At 40.9% G+C, this 19,318-nt stretch overlaps 7 protein-coding genes across 7 annotated transcripts; 5 read left to right on the top strand and 2 right to left on the bottom strand. All coding sequences in view use genetic code 12, as the record gives it.

Annotated features, from left to right (window-relative positions):
• The first annotated feature begins 496 nt into the window (after positions 1 to 496).
• Positions 497 to 3,233, top strand: RJT20DRAFT_39933 (uncharacterized protein). Its single transcript, XM_064919994.1, has one exon. The coding sequence runs from the start codon at positions 743 to 745 to the stop codon at positions 2,771 to 2,773; it is 2,031 nt and encodes a 676-aa protein (XP_064775461.1). The 5' UTR covers positions 497 to 742; the 3' UTR covers positions 2,774 to 3,233.
• An 821-nt stretch (positions 3,234 to 4,054) lies between these two features.
• ELF1 (Elf1p) lies at positions 4,055 to 7,752 on the top strand (the record flags this gene model as incomplete). The annotated part of the gene is made up of 2 exons (XM_064915726.1): positions 4,055 to 4,151; positions 4,263 to 7,752. The coding sequence occupies 2 exons, from the start codon at positions 4,055 to 4,057 to the stop codon at positions 7,589 to 7,591; spliced, it is 3,426 nt and encodes a 1,141-aa protein (XP_064775460.1). The 3' UTR covers positions 7,592 to 7,752.
• Positions 7,753 to 8,272: 520 nt separating this feature from the next.
• On the top strand, positions 8,273 to 9,337 carry PRE8 (proteasome core particle subunit alpha 2). The gene has a single exon (XM_064917037.1). The coding sequence runs from the start codon at positions 8,498 to 8,500 to the stop codon at positions 9,248 to 9,250; it is 753 nt and encodes a 250-aa protein (XP_064775459.1). The 5' UTR covers positions 8,273 to 8,497; the 3' UTR covers positions 9,251 to 9,337.
• Positions 9,338 to 9,754: 417 nt separating this feature from the next.
• On the top strand, positions 9,755 to 12,623 carry RJT20DRAFT_127607 (uncharacterized protein). The gene has a single exon (XM_064917036.1). The coding sequence runs from the start codon at positions 9,795 to 9,797 to the stop codon at positions 12,537 to 12,539; it is 2,745 nt and encodes a 914-aa protein (XP_064775458.1). The 5' UTR covers positions 9,755 to 9,794; the 3' UTR covers positions 12,540 to 12,623.
• A 24-nt stretch (positions 12,624 to 12,647) lies between these two features.
• On the bottom strand, positions 12,648 to 14,609 carry ALO1 (D-arabinono-1,4-lactone oxidase). The gene has a single exon (XM_064919993.1). It carries the CDS (start codon positions 14,425 to 14,427, stop codon positions 12,757 to 12,759), a length of 1,671 nt encoding a protein of 556 aa, XP_064775457.1. The 5' UTR covers positions 14,428 to 14,609; the 3' UTR covers positions 12,648 to 12,756.
• A 1,442-nt stretch (positions 14,610 to 16,051) lies between these two features.
• On the top strand, positions 16,052 to 17,810 carry ERG13 (hydroxymethylglutaryl-CoA synthase). The gene has a single exon (XM_064917035.1). It carries the CDS (start codon positions 16,328 to 16,330, stop codon positions 17,672 to 17,674), a length of 1,347 nt encoding a protein of 448 aa, XP_064775456.1. The 5' UTR covers positions 16,052 to 16,327; the 3' UTR covers positions 17,675 to 17,810.
• Positions 17,811 to 17,848: 38 nt separating this feature from the next.
• On the bottom strand, positions 17,849 to 18,690 carry RJT20DRAFT_154913 (uncharacterized protein; the record flags this gene model as incomplete). Its single annotated transcript, XM_064919105.1, has 1 exon — positions 17,849 to 18,690. Exon 1 carries the CDS (start codon positions 18,629 to 18,631, stop codon positions 17,849 to 17,851), a length of 783 nt encoding a protein of 260 aa, XP_064775455.1. The 5' UTR covers positions 18,632 to 18,690.
• Between the last annotated feature and the right edge of the window lie 628 nt (positions 18,691 to 19,318).

Genomic DNA, 19,318 nt, shown 5'->3' with positions numbered 1-19,318 from the left:
ATGGAAATTGTACTGCATATTACAAATAAGGCCCCTGCCGCCATGTTCACACATCTCTACCGCAGTATTAATTTGATTTTGCATTCATAAACCCTCCTTGGAGGGTCAATTCTCTTATAACCTTATGTTGTACCAAATACCGTTGGTAAACCCACGAATCGTCGTTATTTATCACCTCATACGGCAACTCTATAGAAAAATACAGCATTTTAAGCAAACTTAATCGTGAAATAACCTAGCGATGCGAAGTAAAGAATTGCCCCAAAATAAAGTCTTTTTGAGATCTCTCTGATTTTATGCTACTACTGATATTATGCTACTTTCCAAAACACATTCCAATTCCCTACTTTTTCAGTCACGGCCATCTCACATATGAAGTGCCTTTCGAACCTCTCTGCGCATTGCTGCCATTACGTTCCGCTTCTAACTGCATAATGGATACTACTCATACTCATAGTTTTTCATGTACCCTGTCTCCGATAGAGTCCAGAGCCGTTCCTATACTTTATTATTCCCAAGACTTTATACATCATGTGACCTCAGATCACGCGCTCAAAATAATCACACGAAACTTTCTTGGAGTGTTGTTTTGACTCAAATCAGACGACATGATTCACACCAATAGGAAAGTTTCAATTATTGTGAAGACGTCGGAAAAGCTCGTGGATGGTCTGGCAAGGTTGTTAAGAAACCCAAGATAACTATTGTATTTGAGTCCGACAATTTTTCTTCAATTCTAACCATGAACAACCGATCGCAGCCACCAAAAATGGGTTCTAATGGAACCCAGAATCAGTGGCAGCAACAGCAAGGGCAGTCATCTCAACAATCACATCAAAACCTGCAGCAGCAGTCTCAACCCATTCAATCGCAACAATCTCTTCAATTGAACACCTCAGCTTATACGTTGCCTGGTGTGATCAACTATCTCACATCTGAATTCACCAACCTTGAGCGGTTCAAGATTATGACCAACTTGGAGAAGCTGGAGATGAAATATAAAATCGTCCAATTGCAAGGCGAGTTGAACTCACTTAAGTTTATAAATGGAAAGCAAAAATCACGAATTGAAGCGCTTGAGGCTGAAAATAGGAAACTCAGACTCCAGCAGCTGGGGAAAGACAAACATGAACATGTCTCAAGCAGTAGCAGTAGTATCTATGAAAATGACGAAGAAAAGGGCACAGGGGGTGATGGTAGTATCCACAATGATAAAGAGAAAATTCCAGAAGATATTTATGATATGGAGATACCTGAAATTGATCTTCTGGTGATTAAGAAATCCCGCCAACAACTCACCAAGTCTATGAAAGAAATAGTCCAGCTTTTGAAGACACCCAGTGTCAAAAGTGTGAATTATTTAGATCTACCTGATCCACACAATGCAGCAAGTCAAAACGAATTTGATGTACTTTTCGATCACTCACCGGAGTTCTTTGAGAGGGAAGAAGCCTTGTTGACAAACCATCACAAGGCACACTTTAAGGACAATCTGATAATCTCACCTTACTTCAGTGACAAGGAAGGTGAGAAAGAAAGGCCTCAGAGGAAGACTCCTAGAACAATAACAATAGGTAATGATAACACTGGTAGGCATGGACATTCGGATGCTTTTGGTGCCGATCTGGAGCCCCATCCCGAACCGGACCTATTCAGTAACCTCGATAAGAAGACTAGTGATTTAAAATTTCATCTTGATGGCGATGATGATGAAAAGTTTAATGTGAGGTTCCTAGAGCCTCCATCAGAAACAATTCCAATTCCAATGGATGACCACGGAGATGAAACAAATCATGAAGAAGAGGATTTAGGAAACGAGTCCAGAAGAACAGACAACTACAACGCCAATCGGGATTATTTGGTTGACGAAAGTGATACGGAGACTGTTGTATTCGATGAGAATCTCGATATTCATTACGCCCCAGTGAAACGGTCTTCATTAGATCCCGCTTCGCTTCCCAGCGACTCATATGCGGAAGAATTTCCTGAAAGAGACGGAGCCAAACATACTAAAGAAAATCCGTCTAAAAGTGAAGAACAGATAGCTATCAGACAGCACAAAGAATTTGATTACGAAAATTTCCACATTACAATCGAACCGGTAGGGGAACATACCTACAATGTTACTGTGTCCACAAAATCGGATAACACTGTCATATTTGGCGAGCCAGTGAGCTTGTCTGTTCCCTTTGATAAGATCGCTGACTTCTACCCAATCTACCTAAAGGATTCAGCAATATCTGTAGCTGCATTCATTGTTGTCGAAACTGACACGAGCATCAGATCAATCATCATTGATAGTAGTGAACCAGAGAAGCTCGAGTTCAATTTACGTACATCATTTGTAGATACTCTGGCCACTGGTTTTATCGAATTTGCACACAAATCTACTGATACAAGTACAAGTTATGGACTAGCAATTAGCGGAACGAGCCAGTCGGGACAATTCGTACTGAGAGTTTTCCAAATAACGTACGATGTAAACAAGGGTATCACAACGAAAGAGATTGGCAACTATAACAAGGCCTTTTTGACCAAGAACAAAGTTAACGAGACCATTCAATTCGTGGGCTGGTTCACAAGCGATAAACTCCTGACATCACCGAAAGCTATTCAATCGCCAAAGAGCAAGCTGAAACATGATAAGAAGGCTTTGTTCTGCGACGATGTTAGTTTGGCTCCATATGAATTATTGTATAAAGTCGGGGATAAGTACTTGGAGTTAAACATTGTTCTGAAGAAGGTAAATTACACAACTGGCAACGAGCCGTAGTCTGTTGGGATCAGATATTATGGCCATAAAGGTGATAGAAAAATTAGGTGCGGAAAACTTGCTACAAAATAACCCAGCTTGATGCTTATGGCGGAGTTGCACTAAACTTTGCTACTTCACTAACTAAGACACCATGCCGCTCATTCAGTATACACATATCATCAGCTAGAATGTTCATACATCCACCTTAACATGCGGATGTCAAAATATTTATACTTACAAGCTTTTCCCGAAGCTTTAATCCACTTTAGTTCTTTCTATATATAGTGTGAACTGCCTGTATTTCAATGGGCGGAATCCATACGCTTTAATTGCCTAATACCTAATCGATTGGATGTAGTCACTAGTACCGACAGGTCTTGTGTAGAAACCCTTCGGCAGTAATGTCTTGGTAACGCCTCTCTCTCTCTCTCTCTCTTAACCGTAAATACTAACTCTTCATCTCAAATCAACCAGAATCTTCTCAATTTCTTCCGGTCCCCTGCCACAGGCCCTACTCGCTCTCTCGGTCTTTCTGTTTCCTAAGTAACCGTACATCTTTGCGCGCTTACACTAACCAGGCCAGCAACCTACCATAATAATAAATCACAGCGCACCCAATTGCTCCAAATTAGAGATAATCAGCTCCATTCAATTTCTTCAATTTTTTTCCAAATTTCTCCAAATTTCTTCTGTTCTACACTATTTCACCCTCTACAATCCCAACTCCACCAACATCCTGTTTTTTCCCCTTCCTCGACCGTTTCCATACCACTACCATTCATCATTCTTCTCCCACGGCCCACTGTCCTCACCAATGCACGTTGATAAAAACCATCCATCTTAATCAGGGCCGTGCGGCTCAATTTTTTTCCCAAAGAATATTTTTCAATCAAATTCTTTTTATTTTTTTTTTTTTTGGCTCTGCTCTAAAAATTCAGAAAACTTTTCTAGCGGGTAATAGTGAGATTTATGATTGTTTAATAGAAGATACTCTTCTTCTTCTTCTTTTTCTTCTTCTGTTGAGGTTTTGAAATATCTGAATTGCTGAACATCGGTAGGTTGATCACTAGGAGTTAATTAGACTAATCAGGTTAGAATAATTAAGTAATTTTTTATTAGTTTGGCTAATTGGTGTTGTAGGTATTTGTGATATATATAATCGCATATCAAATATTCTACATAGCATATTTTCAAGCTTGCCCGCTAAGAACTATATTACCATCGCTATTGTCGCTAGGGTGCTAATTCGCTAATTTTAGATAACAAGCAAACCGCTAAAAGAGTATCAGATCTTTCTAAATGTCTCAATCTTTTGACGACTTCTTGAAGCTGCAACAGGCCCAAAAGGCCAGAAGCGGTGCTGGAAATAACAGATATAACAACCAGAACTTCAACGGTCAATATAACAACCAGTACAACAACCAGTACAACAACCAGTACAACAACCAGTACAACAACCAGTACAATAATCAGTACAATAATCAGTATAACAATCAGTACAACAGAGGTTACAAGGGAAGTTACAACTCGACTCCACAAGACTCTTTGCCTTCAAGTGGAACTGCTACTCCAAAAACTCCAAACCCAAATGCTTCGACAACCTCGTTGAGCTCTCTCAACTCAGCTTTGGGCAAGTTGAACGTCTCCAACACTCCATTCGAAGAAAACCTTCAGAACATTGAAAGGGCTTCCAAGATCGGAGAAGTAAAACCAGAAGTTGAGGTCATTGTCACTTCTATTGCCAAGGCTTCACTCTCAGCCATCAATGATTGGAAATTGAATGAAATTCTCAAGTCCCTTCTCAAGGCCAAGAACCCAGCTCTCGTCAGAGAATCTGCTCTTTTGATCATACAGCAACTAGCCGTCAAACTTGGTGGACAAACACCAAAGGAATCATACCTTTTGCAATTCTTCGGTACTGCTTATGACTTGTTCGCTGACAAAGATAAGAACGTCGTAAAGGCTGCCAAATCTGCTGTCGACGCCTTGTACGGAATTTATCCAGTCGAAGCATTAGGTTCCTTGGTGATTGAAGAACTCTTAAAATACTTGCACTCTTCTGCCAAGTGGAACTCAAAGCTCGCTGCCTTGGTCACTTTTGATCGTTTAGTCGAGGAGGTTCCAGCAGATTTGCTTGAATTGACCTTTGTCAAGACTGTCCCAGTGTTGACTGATTTAGCTACCGATTTCAAGCCTGAATTAGCCAAGCACGGTTTAACCTCATTGAAGAAGTTTGTCAAGGTATTGGACAACTTGGATTTGCAGAACAAGTACGATTTAATTGTGGAAACTTTGGCTGACCCTACCAAGGTTCCAGAGTGTATCAAAAACTTATCCTCTGTTACTTTCGTTGCTGAAGTTACTGAACCAGCTTTGTCTTTATTAGTTCCAATTTTGGATAAGTCCTTGAAGATGTCTTCATCTTCTAACGATCAATTGAGACAAACTGTAACTGTCACTGAGAATTTAACTCGTTTGGTGAACAACAAGCGTGAAATCGAAAACTTCATTCCTATTCTTATGCCTGGTGTCGAAAAGGTTTTCAATAATGCATCCTTACCAGAAGTCAGAGAGTTGGCTGGAAAAGCTTACCACGTGTTGAAGGATGCTGAAAGTGAACAGTCTGATGGTAAATTCCACGGAAGAATCACTTTGGACCAAGCCAAGTCTTTCTACTTTGAAAACATAGACGACTCTTTGGCATCTATTGTCTCAACATTAGACTTTTCCGATGACATCGTGTCAAACTACTTGGGCCGTGTATTGCAGTCTGATGCTAATGTTAATGACTGGAAGCGTTTGAAGGAGTACTTAGAGATGCTTGTAGTTGTTTCTGACTCAATCTCTGAAGAGCAGAAGACAAGCTATGTAGACTTGGTTATCTCTAATTTGAGAAAATTATTTGACCAAGATTCTGGCAAGACCTACGAGGACGATGAAGGAGCTATTGAGATTGTTAACGCTGATTTCTCTTTAGCTTACGGTTCTCGTATGTTATTGAACAAAACTACCTTGCGTCTCTTGAAGGGTCATAGATATGGTTTGTGTGGTAGAAATGGTGCCGGTAAGTCCACTCTTATGAGAGCCATCTCTAAGGGTCAATTAGAGGGCTTTCCAAGCGCAGACGAGTTAAGAACATGTTTCGTAGAGCACAAGTTGCAAGGATCTGAAGCTGATATGGACTTGGTTGGCTTTATTGCTTCCGACCCAGAATTGGCCGGTGTTGGTAAGAGCGAAATCTCTGATGCCTTGCTCGCTGTCGGTTTCCCACAAGAAAGATTGGAACAGAATGTGGGATCTTTATCAGGTGGTTGGAAGATGAAGTTGGAATTAGCAAGAGCTATGTTGATGAAGGCTGACGTGTTATTGTTGGATGAACCAACCAATCACTTGGATGTTGCCAACGTTAAATGGTTGGAAGACTACTTAATTGAAAACACACATATCACCTCCTTGATTGTTTCTCACGACTCCGGTTTCTTGGATGCTGTCTGTACTGACGTTATCCATTACGAGAACAAGAAGTTGGCCTACTACAAGGGTAACTTGTCTGAATTCGTCAAGGTTAAGCCAGAAGGCAAATCGTACTACACTTTGACTGATTCTGTTGTTCAAATGCATTTCCCTCCACCAGGTATTTTGACTGGTGTTAAGTCGAGCACTCGTGCTGTTGCCCGTATGTCTAACGTTACTTTTGCTTACCCTGGTGCCGCCAAACCATCCTTAAAGGATGTTTCATGCTCCTTGTCATTGTCATCCCGTGTTGCCATTTTAGGTCCAAACGGTGCTGGTAAGTCTACCTTGATCAAGCTTTTGACCGGTGAGTTAGTCCCTAATGAAGGTAAAGTCGAAAAACATCCTAACTTAAGAATTGGTTACATTGCCCAACATGCTTTACAACACGTTGAACAACATAAAGAGAAGACAGCTAACCAGTACTTGCAATGGCGTTATAGATTCGGTGACGATCGTGAAATCTTGTTGAAGGAATCCAGAAAGATATCTGACGAAGAGAAGGAACAAATGGACAAGCAGATCGATGTCGGTGATGGTAGAGGCCCCAGAGCCATTGAGGCTATTGTCGGTAGACAAAAGTTGAAGAAGTCTTTCCAATATGAAGTCAAATGGAAGTTTTGGTTGCCTAAGTACAACTCTTGGGTGCCTAAGGAGACATTATTGGAACATGGTTTCGATAAATTGATCCAAAAGTTCGACGATCACGAAGCTTCCAGAGAAGGTTTGGGGTACCGTGAACTTACTCCATCCGTCATTAGAAAGCATTTCGAAGGTGTTGGTTTAGATGGAGACATCGCTGACCACACTCCAATGGGATCATTATCTGGAGGTCAATTGGTCAAGGTCGTCATTGCTGGTGCCATGTGGAACAACCCACATTTGTTGGTCTTGGATGAGCCTACTAATTATTTGGATCGTGACTCGCTTGGTGGTTTGGCCATGGCTATCAGAGAATGGACTGGTGGTGTTGTTATGATTTCGCACAACAACGAATTCGTTGGAGCTTTATGTCCAGAACAATGGCATGTCGAGAACGGTGAAGTCGTCCAGAAGGGAACTGTTGCCGTTGACAACTCTAGATTTGATGACCAAGGAGGAGAGTCTACAGGAACTTCCCCAGCCATCTCTCGTTCAAGTACACCTAGACCAGATGACAATGATTCTCCGGCTAACATCAAGGTCAGAACTAGAAAAAAGAAGATGACCAGAAACGACAAGAAGTTGCAAGCTGAGAGAAGAAGATTGCGTTACATCGACTGGTTGAGTTCGCCAAAGGGAACTCCTAAGCCAGTTGATACTGATGAGGAGGAAGATGATTAATCGTGTACAGATTAGGATATAGCTGAATAGAAAGATGATAGCTTGGAGTGCAGCTGGAGTTTAAGTATTTATTTCCGTCTATTGTATAGAAACAAGCAATAGCCCGTCTTTAATAGATTTAGTAGCATTATTCAATAAATGATAGATTCATTAGTCAACTTGCGCGTAGAGTGTGGTAGAGTGCTCTCGTAGGAAGATTAGGGAATGCTTTGAACTTGACTTCGAAAATGAGAAGGATTCTTATTCAGAAATCTACCAATAACTTGCTGAATTTGTCTATAACCTGTTATTACCGTTTTTCGTGGCATACAAAGAGTATAGAAATAGCTGCAAAGAAAGTTTGGGTACTCTTTTTCGTAAACCCATCAACCACCAGTGAACGATTGACTTCTCAATATGCAAAAAAAAAAAGGGAAAAGCCAATTTTTCGTAATAAACAGTTTGAGAGCTCTAGTTGAAATCTTCTTCCTCCAAGGGAAACCATTGTTAACCTTCCAAACTACAACCAAGTCAAAATCAAAGTCAAAGTCACTACTACCCAAGTCTATAAGTACATATTGTATACCTGCATATACATACATGCTACAACTCGCGTGTCGCGTGTCGCGCGACATTTCTCCGAAGGCAAATGAACATTTCGGTTTCACCAGCGGTTAATTATGGTTGTAAATGCTAGAGTTAGGAAAACAGCATTGTATCAATTGATTGATCCATAGAGGTCTTGCTACTAGAAAGTCATTATATACCATCTCCGTCTGAATTTGAACGGGAAGAACGAATTTTCTGATTTCAATTGAGCCATTTAGTCGTTTAGAATCAGTCCTATCACGAAGCCTATTACTTAACTGAGTGAAGTTTTACAACCAATTCTATATTAATCAAAACTCATTAACCATATAATAGAAAATGGCTGACAGATACTCATTTTCTTTGACCACGTTCTCGCCTAGCGGTAAGTTAGTGCAGATCGAGTATGCATTGAATGCTGTAAAACAGGGTGTTACCACCATCGGTATAAAGAGTGCTAATGGCGTTGTTCTCGCCACGGAGCGTAAAGCCAACTCCCCTCTCATCAAAAACGACACCAACGCCAAGGTTGAGTTGATCACACCAGACATCGCAATGACATACTCGGGAATGGGTCCTGATTTCCGTGTACTTGTGGACAGAGCCCGTAAGTTGGCCCACACTAACTACAAAAGAGTGTACAACGAATATCCTCCAGTAAGAATATTGGTCCAGGAGATCGCCAAAGTCATGCAAGAGTCTACCCAATCCGGTGGTATCAGACCTTTTGGTGTTTCCTTGCTTGTAGGAGGATATGACCACCACTCAGAGACTTTCCAATTGTACCAAGTGGATCCATCTGGAAGTTACTTCCCATGGAAGGCTACAGCTATCGGAAAGACATCCATTTCTGCTAAGACATTCTTGGAAAAGCGCTGGAACGAGGACTTGGAGTTGGAAGATGCCATTCATGTTGCTTTATTGGCATTGAAGGAGTCCGTTGATGGCGAATTAACAGGAGAGAACTTAGATATTGCCATTGTCAGTGATCCACAAGAGCACTTGTTGGGATTCAAGGGAACTAGCGTTGAGGGTCCAAGATATAAGAAGTTGACGGCAGAGGAGATCAATGATAGGTTGGAGGCGTTGTAGTTACGGCGTATGTATGTAAAATATCGAACAGTCATTAGAAAATCTTTAAAGGTTATGTAGTGCATAGTGTAGAAAGTGACCAGTAAGAGTTAATTATCTAATTATTACCTTTTATGATATCCGGTTTCAATTGATAATCGTCAACTAATTCAAATACTCTACTACTCTTTTATTATAATAAGAGTCTATCTTGTGAGCACCTTAAACTACACCATATACCCTAAGGTACACCGTTAATTTTAAATTTATCATGACAAAATACCATCACCTTTTTAACCACTACCATGACAGGTAATCCAATGGCCCCGTTTGACTTTCATTCTGACGACTTCAATGAATATCATTGAATATACATAACCAGTTCTAACCAACCAAATATTAACTTTGAAGAAATTCACGTGATTCATCACGTGCTTCCAAATTTTTTTTGCAGAGCATCTCAAATGCTGCAAGAGGCTCATTGAAAGTGATTGAATTAAAGAAGAGCCTTAATTAATTCGTTCAAATCGAAGTATCTTGTTCCTCTCAGAGACCTGTCAGCAATATGCAACCGCGTAATAAGAAACAGACGAATAAGTCTACTAAAAAGAGGTCCTCGAAAAAGATTTTGGACGCCTTTCAGATCGCTGAAAGAGCAGAAAATGGATCTGATGAGTCTGACTATGGTAACGACGATGACTTGGAAGTTGTAGATGGTGTGTTAAATGCTAATAGATTTCTTAAGGATGGACTGAGAGATACCACACGTATTCGTAAGGATGACTCCAATGACAAATTTGAGGATGAAGAGCTCGACTCCGATGAAGCCTTGGGTTCAGACGATGACTATGATATCTTGAATTCTAAATTCTCCCAAACTATCAGAGACAAAAAGAAGAAACAAAAAGTAAATGAAAGAAAGAGAAGAAGAGGAGAACAAGTCAGTGACGAGGACAGTGCATCAGATGAAGATGATGAAGAAGGTTATGCATCTATTGACGAGTCCCAGTTGGTGTCATTATCTGAAGCTTGGGATATGGATGATAGAGACTTGAAAGAACTGCAAAAGGCAGCAGGTAAGGATGCAAATGACGGCAAAGATGTAGTTTTTGATGATGCATGGGAAACTGAAGAGTCTGCTTCGGACTCGGAGTCCGAATCCGAATCCGAATCAGGAAGTGAGGAAGAAGACGAAGAGGAGGACGATGAAGAAGACATATTTAAGCATGAATCTGGCGATGAATACGATGAAGATGATTTAGACTTGTCTAATACAGTATCTCATTTAAAATCACAGCTTAAAAAACCGGAAGCACTGAAAAGAAGACTCCTTGCTGAAACGAGAGAGGAAAATGAATTTGTGCTACCATCAGGCGGAGCAAGATTGTCATTGAACGATATGATCGCAGCAGTAGACCCTTCTGTATCTAAGGATGCTTTCTTGATCGATTCCCAGGATGGTGATAAATCTAAGGCTCTAGCCACGCCTTTACCAAAGAGAATTCAGGATAGACATGACAGAAAAGTTGCATACGAAATCACCAAAGAAGAGGTCAGTAAATGGGAAGACACAGTTAAGGCCAATCGTCAAGCGGAAGTTTTAAAGTTCCCTATGAACCCAACATCTTCTCATAGAGATACTGCTACAACTTTCCGTGGAGGTTCTGAGCCACAAACCGATTTGGAAAAGAAAATTCATAATGTCTTGACGGAATCGGCCTTGGTGGATGATAAGAAGGAAGCCACATTCGAAGAGATTGCAGTTGCTAAAATGTCGCTTGAAGATATGAAGAAACGTACCAACGAATTGCGTTTGATGAGGGAGTTGATGTTCAGAGATGAGAAGAGAGCAAAGCGTATAAAGAAAATTAAATCCAAACAATTCCATAAGATCAAGAAAAAGGAGAGATTAAGAAACCAGGAGGCTGTGGAGGGCTCTGATATGGAGAGTGATGGCGAAGACCATGATTTGAAGAGAGCTAGGGAAAGAATGACTTTGAAGCATAAGACGCAGTCACAATGGGCCAAGTCCATGATCAAAAGTGGATTATCCAAGGATGCATCTAACAGAGGCGAATTGGAGGAAATGTTAAGACAAGGTGAGAAGTTAAGATCAAAGCAATTAGGTTATGAAGATGGGGAGCAAAGTGACGATGGTTTATCTGACGTGGAAAATGAGTATGCCAAAGATAATGAAGAAGCTGATGAGAACATCAAAAAGCTCGGAAAGGGTGTCTTAGGCATGGACTTCATGAGAAATGCTGAAGAAAGAAGTAAGCAGGCCAATTTGCAAGAGTTGGAAGAGTTGAGGAGGTTGGAAAATGGCAATGATTTAGATGCATTCGAAGACTTGAATAGTTCTGTTAATGTTACCAAGAATCAGGGTAGAAGAGTGTACACTCCCGGTGCTGCTTCTACTCGAGCAGATTCTAATTCAGTCAATCAAGCAACTAGAGACGAAGTTGAGGAAGATGAATCTACCAACTTGGTTAATAAGTTGAGTAAGAAATTTGATGTGGTGGATAATACTGCGGTAAAGCAATCGAAGTCGAAACAGACTGAAAAAGAAACTATCGCTGCTGAAGATGTAGCGGAAGAAGAGTCGAATCCCTGGTTAAGTGAAAAGAGTGCTGAGCCTACACAAAAGTCTCAAAAGGTGGTGATCGTCGACAAGTCATCCTCCAAATTGGCTAAGGCTGCCGCTAAGATTGCCAAGTCCAAGAAAAGAAAGCATGGATCTAACAACAATGATGACGAAGACAGTATCATTGATATGGATGGAACTATGAAGATTGTTGATCACCATCAAGGTAGTGATTCTGAGGTTGATGGAGATGATAACACAGAAGTTAAAATGTTCAGACAAAAGGACTTGATTAAGCAGGCCTTTGCTGGTGATGATGTCGTACAAGAATTTGAGATTGAAAAGAAAAGAGTTGTAAGGGATGAGGACGACAAAGAAGAAGACATGACTCTTCCAGGTTGGGGAGATTGGGCCGGAGGTAACAAGAAGTCAAAGAAGAGAAAGGTTGTACGTAAAATAGATGGTGTTGTGCAGAAGGATAAGAGAAAAGATAAGAACTTGAAGAACGTAATTATCAATGAAAAGGTTAACAAGAAGAATTTAAAATACCAGTCGTCAGCTGTTCCTTTCCCATTCGAATCCAGAGAACAATACGAGAGATCGTTGAGAATGCCTGTTGGCCAAGAATGGACTTCCAGGGAAACCCACCAGAGATTGACAATGCCTAGAATCATCACTAAACAAGGTACTGTAATCGATCCGTTGAATGCTCCATTCAAGAGTTAACAAAATGCTCGCTATAACCATGTCTATAGGGGAGACATTTTGAATGATTGTATATTATTAAGCGCATACAAATATAAAGCATAATTCTAAAGTGGTATTCATATGTAGCTTTACAGAATAGAGATTTTAAACTATGACATGCATACATTTATCGGATTCCCAAGAGAAATGCATGAAGCATTAAACCATCTTCTAGACTAATCCTAGTAGAGATAGCTTAGTCCAAAAGAATACCATTTCTATCAGCCCAGTTCTTTCCACTGAGGAAAACTCCATCTGGGTCAGTCAGTTTTCTAACGTTGTTGTATTGAATTAAACTGTCTCCAAACCAGTCCTTCATCACTGGTTGGAAACCAGACATGCTGTAGAACGATTTTCCGCCAAATTCCAATTGTGAGTCCAAATCTTTCTTAGTCCTCTGCTTGCCGTCCACACCAATGAAGTTCTTTGCCCAGTGAGGCTTTCCTCCTGCTTCTGTCATGATGTTCTCAAAGATCTGGAACCATGTGTGGGTCTCCACATTGGTTCTAAATGGTCTGTACATGGTAGCATTGATGAACACTGTCAATTGGTCATTGGTCACTGGAGCACCCTCACCTGCAAATGGAATGAAAGGAGAGTTATCGAGGAAAGGGCGGAAATTGTTACCAGGAATTGGACCGGCGCTCAATCTGTCTCTTTTAGCTAACCAGGATTTAGGAGGGTATAACGATGGCTCGCCTGTCTCCTCATCTACAAATGGAGTGTTAGAGTTGGTCATGTTCGAGCATCTCACTTCAATTGGTGCATGAACATAGTAATCGCCGGATTCAGCAGCTTTCTCAATTTCAGCACGCAACTTAAGAAGCACATCCTGGCCCTTAACTAAAGGAGCGGACCACTCGTTCACAAATTGACTGAATAAACAGTCCATGTTCAAGCCATCAACTGAATGTTGAACAGCAATATCACCATTACCCAATGTCTCTACGTTTCCGTGTTGTTGGTTGAACACGAACCTCTCAATTGCCGGAGTCAAACGAGGAAATACATGAACAGAAATCAATAGCAAGAATTCGTAAAAGAATCTACCAAATGTAGTACCATACCAGGAAGGTCTAGGTTCCGAGAGATCATCATCAGACTTCGAAGCCCTCCAGCAAACACATTTACCTGAGTAAGGGAACCACCAAATTCTAATAAACTCGGAGTCCAACCAAATTGTGTCCCAGTTCTTCAAAAGCGTGTCAAACTTGATGACCTCTTGTTTCGACTTAATGGTGTAGGAAGGACATGTTCTTAACGTTACATGGGTGATAATACCAATTTTTCCTAAAGACAACAAGACAGCACGGAATACTTCTGGCTTTTCTACAGAGCTACAAGTGATAAGCTCACCAGCAGAGTTCAAGAACGAGATAGATACCACCTGCTGGGAAACCAACCCGTGGTATTGAGTAGATCCATGTGTTCCAGTAGAGATCAAGCCTGCAATGGATTGGTCACTAATAGAACCCAAGTTCTGAATTGCCAAGTTGTGTCTCTTGAGATATCCGTTTAACTCAAAGATTCTAATACCAGCTTCAACAGTCAAATCCACGAACTTGACTTCTTTTTCAGCCGGGTTTGTAGTGGACTGGCCGTAGAATTCTTCTTGCTTAAGAACTTTATTGAATTTGTCCAAGTTACATAACCATTCCTTGGTCATAGTGATATCACTTGGCGAATGAGCGGAACCGACCGTCATAATAGTCTTATGGTTAAGTCTTGCTTGGTTAATCAATTCCTTGATTTCCTCCAAGGTACGGGGCTGGAAGGTTGCTTGAGGCTTACAGTAGAAGGTTCCGGCCCATGTCTTGTGGATGATCTTGTTCGTTACGAACGGTTGAAGCGACTCGGGAATTGACATTTTCGGTTTCTAGTACGAATTGAAGTCCGCTGCAACTGGTATACTTAGAGAGACGATTTTCCGAAGTAATTTGACTTCAAGGAAAGACACTTATAATTATACTTTTGCTACTTTACTAATTGTCACTGAAGACTTGCTAATGGGCCTAAATGGTGTCACCGAATTAGTGCAGGAAAAACGTTTAGGGAGAAAATTAGTGAGAGGGACGACGATCTCTCGGTAGATGATGGAGATAAGATGAATGAGGAGGGAGGGTGCAAGATGTTGGGAGAAATTAGCTTTGGGTGTGTTTGTAGGTTTCTAAGGTGTCCAGTGACTATGGTTTGGGGGGTATCTAGGTATTTAGGGTGATAAATATGAATTTTTCAGGAGGTATTATGGCAATGAATGGGCCTATTAGCTGATATGTTCTGTTTACGGAGATGTAATGGGCCGGTCTGGTAACGGTAAGAAGGTCGCACTGACGAAATCACTGTGGCAGATTTGCTAGCAAGAGTCAATTTTTTTCTCAAGCCAGTTAGTAACATAATGGGTATTGGAGAGATAGCAGAAAAAGGAAGTGCTATGCATTCATGTGGTGGTGTTAGGGAGTAGAGTGACGTGCATTTTATTACTGGGCATTGCAATTACTGTATTCTAATCTTCTTTTTTTTTGCATGTATGAGGGGTTCATTATAAGATAATTGAATTTTGCACCCAATTGTGCCAGTGCACATAGGCGCTAAGTACATTTCATGGAGTTGAATACATAGCAGCTTCACAATTGTGTTCATGGTAGTTGGTTGGTTTCAACATAGCCCACATGCTAGTTAGGTCTTCCTAATCACCCTTCAGTTGTCTGTTCACTTGCTTGCTATAACTTCAGCCTTATCATCACCACATCGAGAATAGTTCTGTACAAACGCCTTTGTAATAATATTGAAATAATAAAAGATAGCAACTTAAAGTAAAGATATCATTACAATTGCTGAGGCACAGTCATACTGAAATTGACGGTTATATCTGGGTTTTAACATTTCGGCTGTCACTGCGATGATTCAAATGAGTAACAGCTTTCTATTCCTACGAAATGCTATTTTAGAACGATTAAATTTATGAATTTAAGCCGGAAGGATCTCTATTATGAGCCTCGAATAATATGTTCCGCTCCCAATTTACTAACAAGGCAACTATTTTATCAACACTAGCAGCCATGGACCATCAGGAGTTTTTTGCGGCTGTTGCCTTCCCTTCCGCGTTCTTTCCTTGAAATTAAAGATCTCTGTTCATTCTGATATTTATCCTTTCCGATCTCTTCTCTCACTCTGTAATCTTAAGCGTAGCAACATCTTAACTAACATACCCATATCTATCCCACACCTACAAATTACATACCACACGGCTGGTAAATTCCGCATCACATGACTTTAACCGGGCGTTTTTCAATGTGTCGAATTTCTATCGTCTTTTCATTTCGCTTCACACGACACACACGCGCTCTGATATTCCCACTACTCGCTACCTCGTCGTTTAGCGCGTGTGTTGCCGCTCAATTCGTCGTATAAAAATTTTTCAGATCTGTCTGTCACCTGTCGTACTGTGTGCGTATACACTGTTTATTTGTTGGACTGCCCAGTCTGTAGCAGTGTCTGTATGGGCTCTGACTTTGCAGCAATAATGTAGTCTCTACACAGTAGGTGTTTTCGAGCTGCGATTATGGTGGTGTTTTCGGGAGCTCGTTTAGGCGTCGTTTGTTCGTTCATTTCCTGTTCTGATTTAAATTGAATCGATTGTACGGTTTCTTTTCGTAGTAAGTTGTGGTTTCTTCTTCTTTTCTTTCTTCTTTTTTTTGGCAGCAGCATTAAGTTCCAACAACAGTTCTTTTTCTTGTAGCTTCTTCACCCCCAGCTTCACACTCAACATGTCTAGACCTCAGAATATCGGTATCAAGGGTATCGAAGTGTACATCCCCGGCCAGGCTGTCAACCAGTCCGAGTTGGAGAAGTTCGACAACATCCCAGCCGGTAAGTACACCATTGGATTGGGACAAACCAACATGGCTTTCGTCAACGACAGAGAAGACATCTACTCCCTTTCTTTGACAGTGTTATCCAAGTTGATCAAGAACTTCGGCGTTGACACCAACAACATCGGTCGTTTGGAAGTCGGAACTGAAACCTTGTTGGACAAGTCCAAATCCGTCAAGTCATTGTTGATGCAATTGTTCCCAGGTAACAACGATATAGAAGGTGTCGACACCGTCAATGCCTGTTACGGTGGTACTTCGGCTATCATTAACGCCCTCAATTGGGTCGAGTCATCGGCCTGGGACGGTAGAGATGCTATTGTCGTTGCTGGTGACATTGCCATTTACGACAAGGGTGCTGCTAGACCAACTGGTGGTGTTGGTGCTGTCGCTCTTTTGATCGGTCCAGATGCCCCAATTGTATTTGACAACACCAGAGGTTCTTTCATGGAGCACGCCTACGATTTCTACAAGCCAGACTTCACCTCTGAATACCCAGTCGTTGACGGTCACTTCTCATTGGCCTGTTACGTTAAGGCTGTTGATCAGTGTTACAAGGCATACTCCAAGAAGATCACCAAGGATGCTTCCAAGACTGTAGGTGTCTACGACCACTTCGACTACAATGCTTTCCACGTTCCAACTTGTAAGTTAGTTACTAAGTCTTATGCTAGATTGCTCTACAACGACTACGTTTCTGACCCATCTAAGTTTGCTGACTTGATTGATGAAGAGACCAGAAAGACAATCGATGGTTTGACTTACGAGCAAACTTTGGTCGACAGAAACTTGGAGAAGATATTCGTCGGATTGGCCAAGGAACAAACCAAGATTAGAGTTCAACCAGCTCTTCAAGTCCCTACCAATACCGGTAACATGTACACAGCTTCTGCTTGGGCCTCTTTGTCCTCGTTATTGTACTACGTTGGTTCCGAGAAATTACAGAACAAGAGAATCGGTATTTTCTCTTACGGTTCTGGTTTGGCATCTTCCTTGTTATCTGTAGTTGTCAAGGGCGACATCTCCAAGATTACCAAGAACCTTGACTTCGACCACAAATTGGGCGAGGGCAGAAAGATCGAAACTCCAGAGCAGTACCTTGCTGCTATTGAGTTGAGAGAAAAGGCTCATTTGCAAAAGTCCTTCAAGCCAACTGGCTCGCTCGACAACTTAGCCACTGGAACTTACTACTTGGTTGAAGTTGATGACAAGTTCAGAAGAAGCTACGCCATCAAAGAGTAAGGAACCTGAAACTATGATCTTATCCTGAAATTGTACTATACGTCCTAGATCTATATTGAAAATTCCTCTTCATTTGCTCTATTCTAGTAAACTACATAATATCCTATTTATTAATAGATACAAGCCATAAAAGAAAGCTAATTGTAGGATTTACTTAAGAAGAAATATTGCATCTCAATCCATAGTCAAATAGTGTAATCTTGCACGCTCTTCTCGTATGAGCTCTTGGAGGAAAACGATGAACTCTGTGGTGAATTCTGGCTTCTTCCTGCTGGGATGATTGATAAAGTTCCTGTGGCGAAAGAATAGCTTTAAATATTGCTTGTATTTGTGCTCGTTGGGGAAGTTGATAGTTAGACCATCGTAACTCAAAAGATATTTGTTATCGACCAACTCGAAGGTATCTTTTTGGTCTGGAATATCGTAGAGAGTATATTTCTCTTTCAAACTTTCTGGGTTGGGGTAGGTGTGGGAATTGTATGTGTTAGCAGTAAGAGGGCAAGTGTTATTGAAGTGTGTCTTTCGTATCGTTTCGTCTCTTGAAGTCTTCTTCTTCCTTTTATCCTCTATCTTTTCTTTCTTTGCTGACTTCTTTGATGCAATTTTCAATATCTCGTATTCTTTCTTTCTGGAATCGATAAGGTTCTTCATTGCAGAATTGTATAGTGATTTACGAACGGCAAGTTTTGCTTCTTCCAATTCTTGCTGATAATATTTCTGGTAATGGCCGAATGATAGGGATCGAAACGCTTTCTCGTACTCTAGGCGGCTTTTAAAGAATTCTTGAACTGATGGAGAAGTTCGTAGAGCCAGTTGCTTCTCGATTTTGTTGTCTAAGTTGACAAGGTCCAATTCTTTGACAGGGGTCAGTGCTGTCAGCTGAGGGGTTACACACTGGTTCTGTTGGGATTCAGGGCCAATTTGAAGAGAGCTAAATTGGGACAATAGAGATTCCATTTGAGTAAAATTGAACAATGGCTACTTAGCAGAGGTGGGAATTTAATTTTTAATTGGGTAAGATTTGATTTCTATATATGGATGGCTGCAAAATTGGTATGATGCGAATTTTTTTGAAATGAGTGCAATAATGGTTTCCCAAATTATTGAGGGTGTGGGTTAACTCTGACAGTAGTACGCTAAACATTTGCTGTATAGCTAAGAATTTCTATAGTACAAGGGAGCCTCTATCTGACTACAAAAGATCTGGAGACATAGATCCTATAGTGGATACGTGATTGTTAGCGCTTTGCATCTGTCAATCAATTTATATTGTAAACGAGTTCAGTGCAATTGAAGACAGCATTCTTATATCAGTTGTCAGCCTTTCGGCTTTTTAACCATTTCAATGTCATGGACTATAATGACTATTTATGTTAAGCCGTTCGGTGTCCTTCTTTTCTATTTCTTAGACACGGCTGTGCAACCTAACAGCACAAAGTGAAGACCATCGCATCAAGAAATGGTCTGCACCGGTATCCTAATAAAGAATATGTTCTCGATATTAAGTAGTGTACTGATATCCACGCACAAACATATTCATAATACCTATATATAAATATTCATACATATATAGAATACATCTTTGTAACATTCTCTGCCTTCCTCCTATCCTATCCTATCTTATCCCTCCACCACTCACCACTC

This window comes from Scheffersomyces xylosifermentans (assembly GCF_036884685.1).
Source record: "Scheffersomyces xylosifermentans strain CBS 12540 chromosome Unknown RJT20scaffold_3, whole genome shotgun sequence".
Taxonomy (NCBI): domain Eukaryota; kingdom Fungi; phylum Ascomycota; class Pichiomycetes; order Serinales; family Debaryomycetaceae; genus Scheffersomyces; species Scheffersomyces xylosifermentans.
The sequence above is the reverse complement of the archived record's forward strand: the minus strand, read 5'-3'. Positions and strand labels throughout refer to the sequence as shown.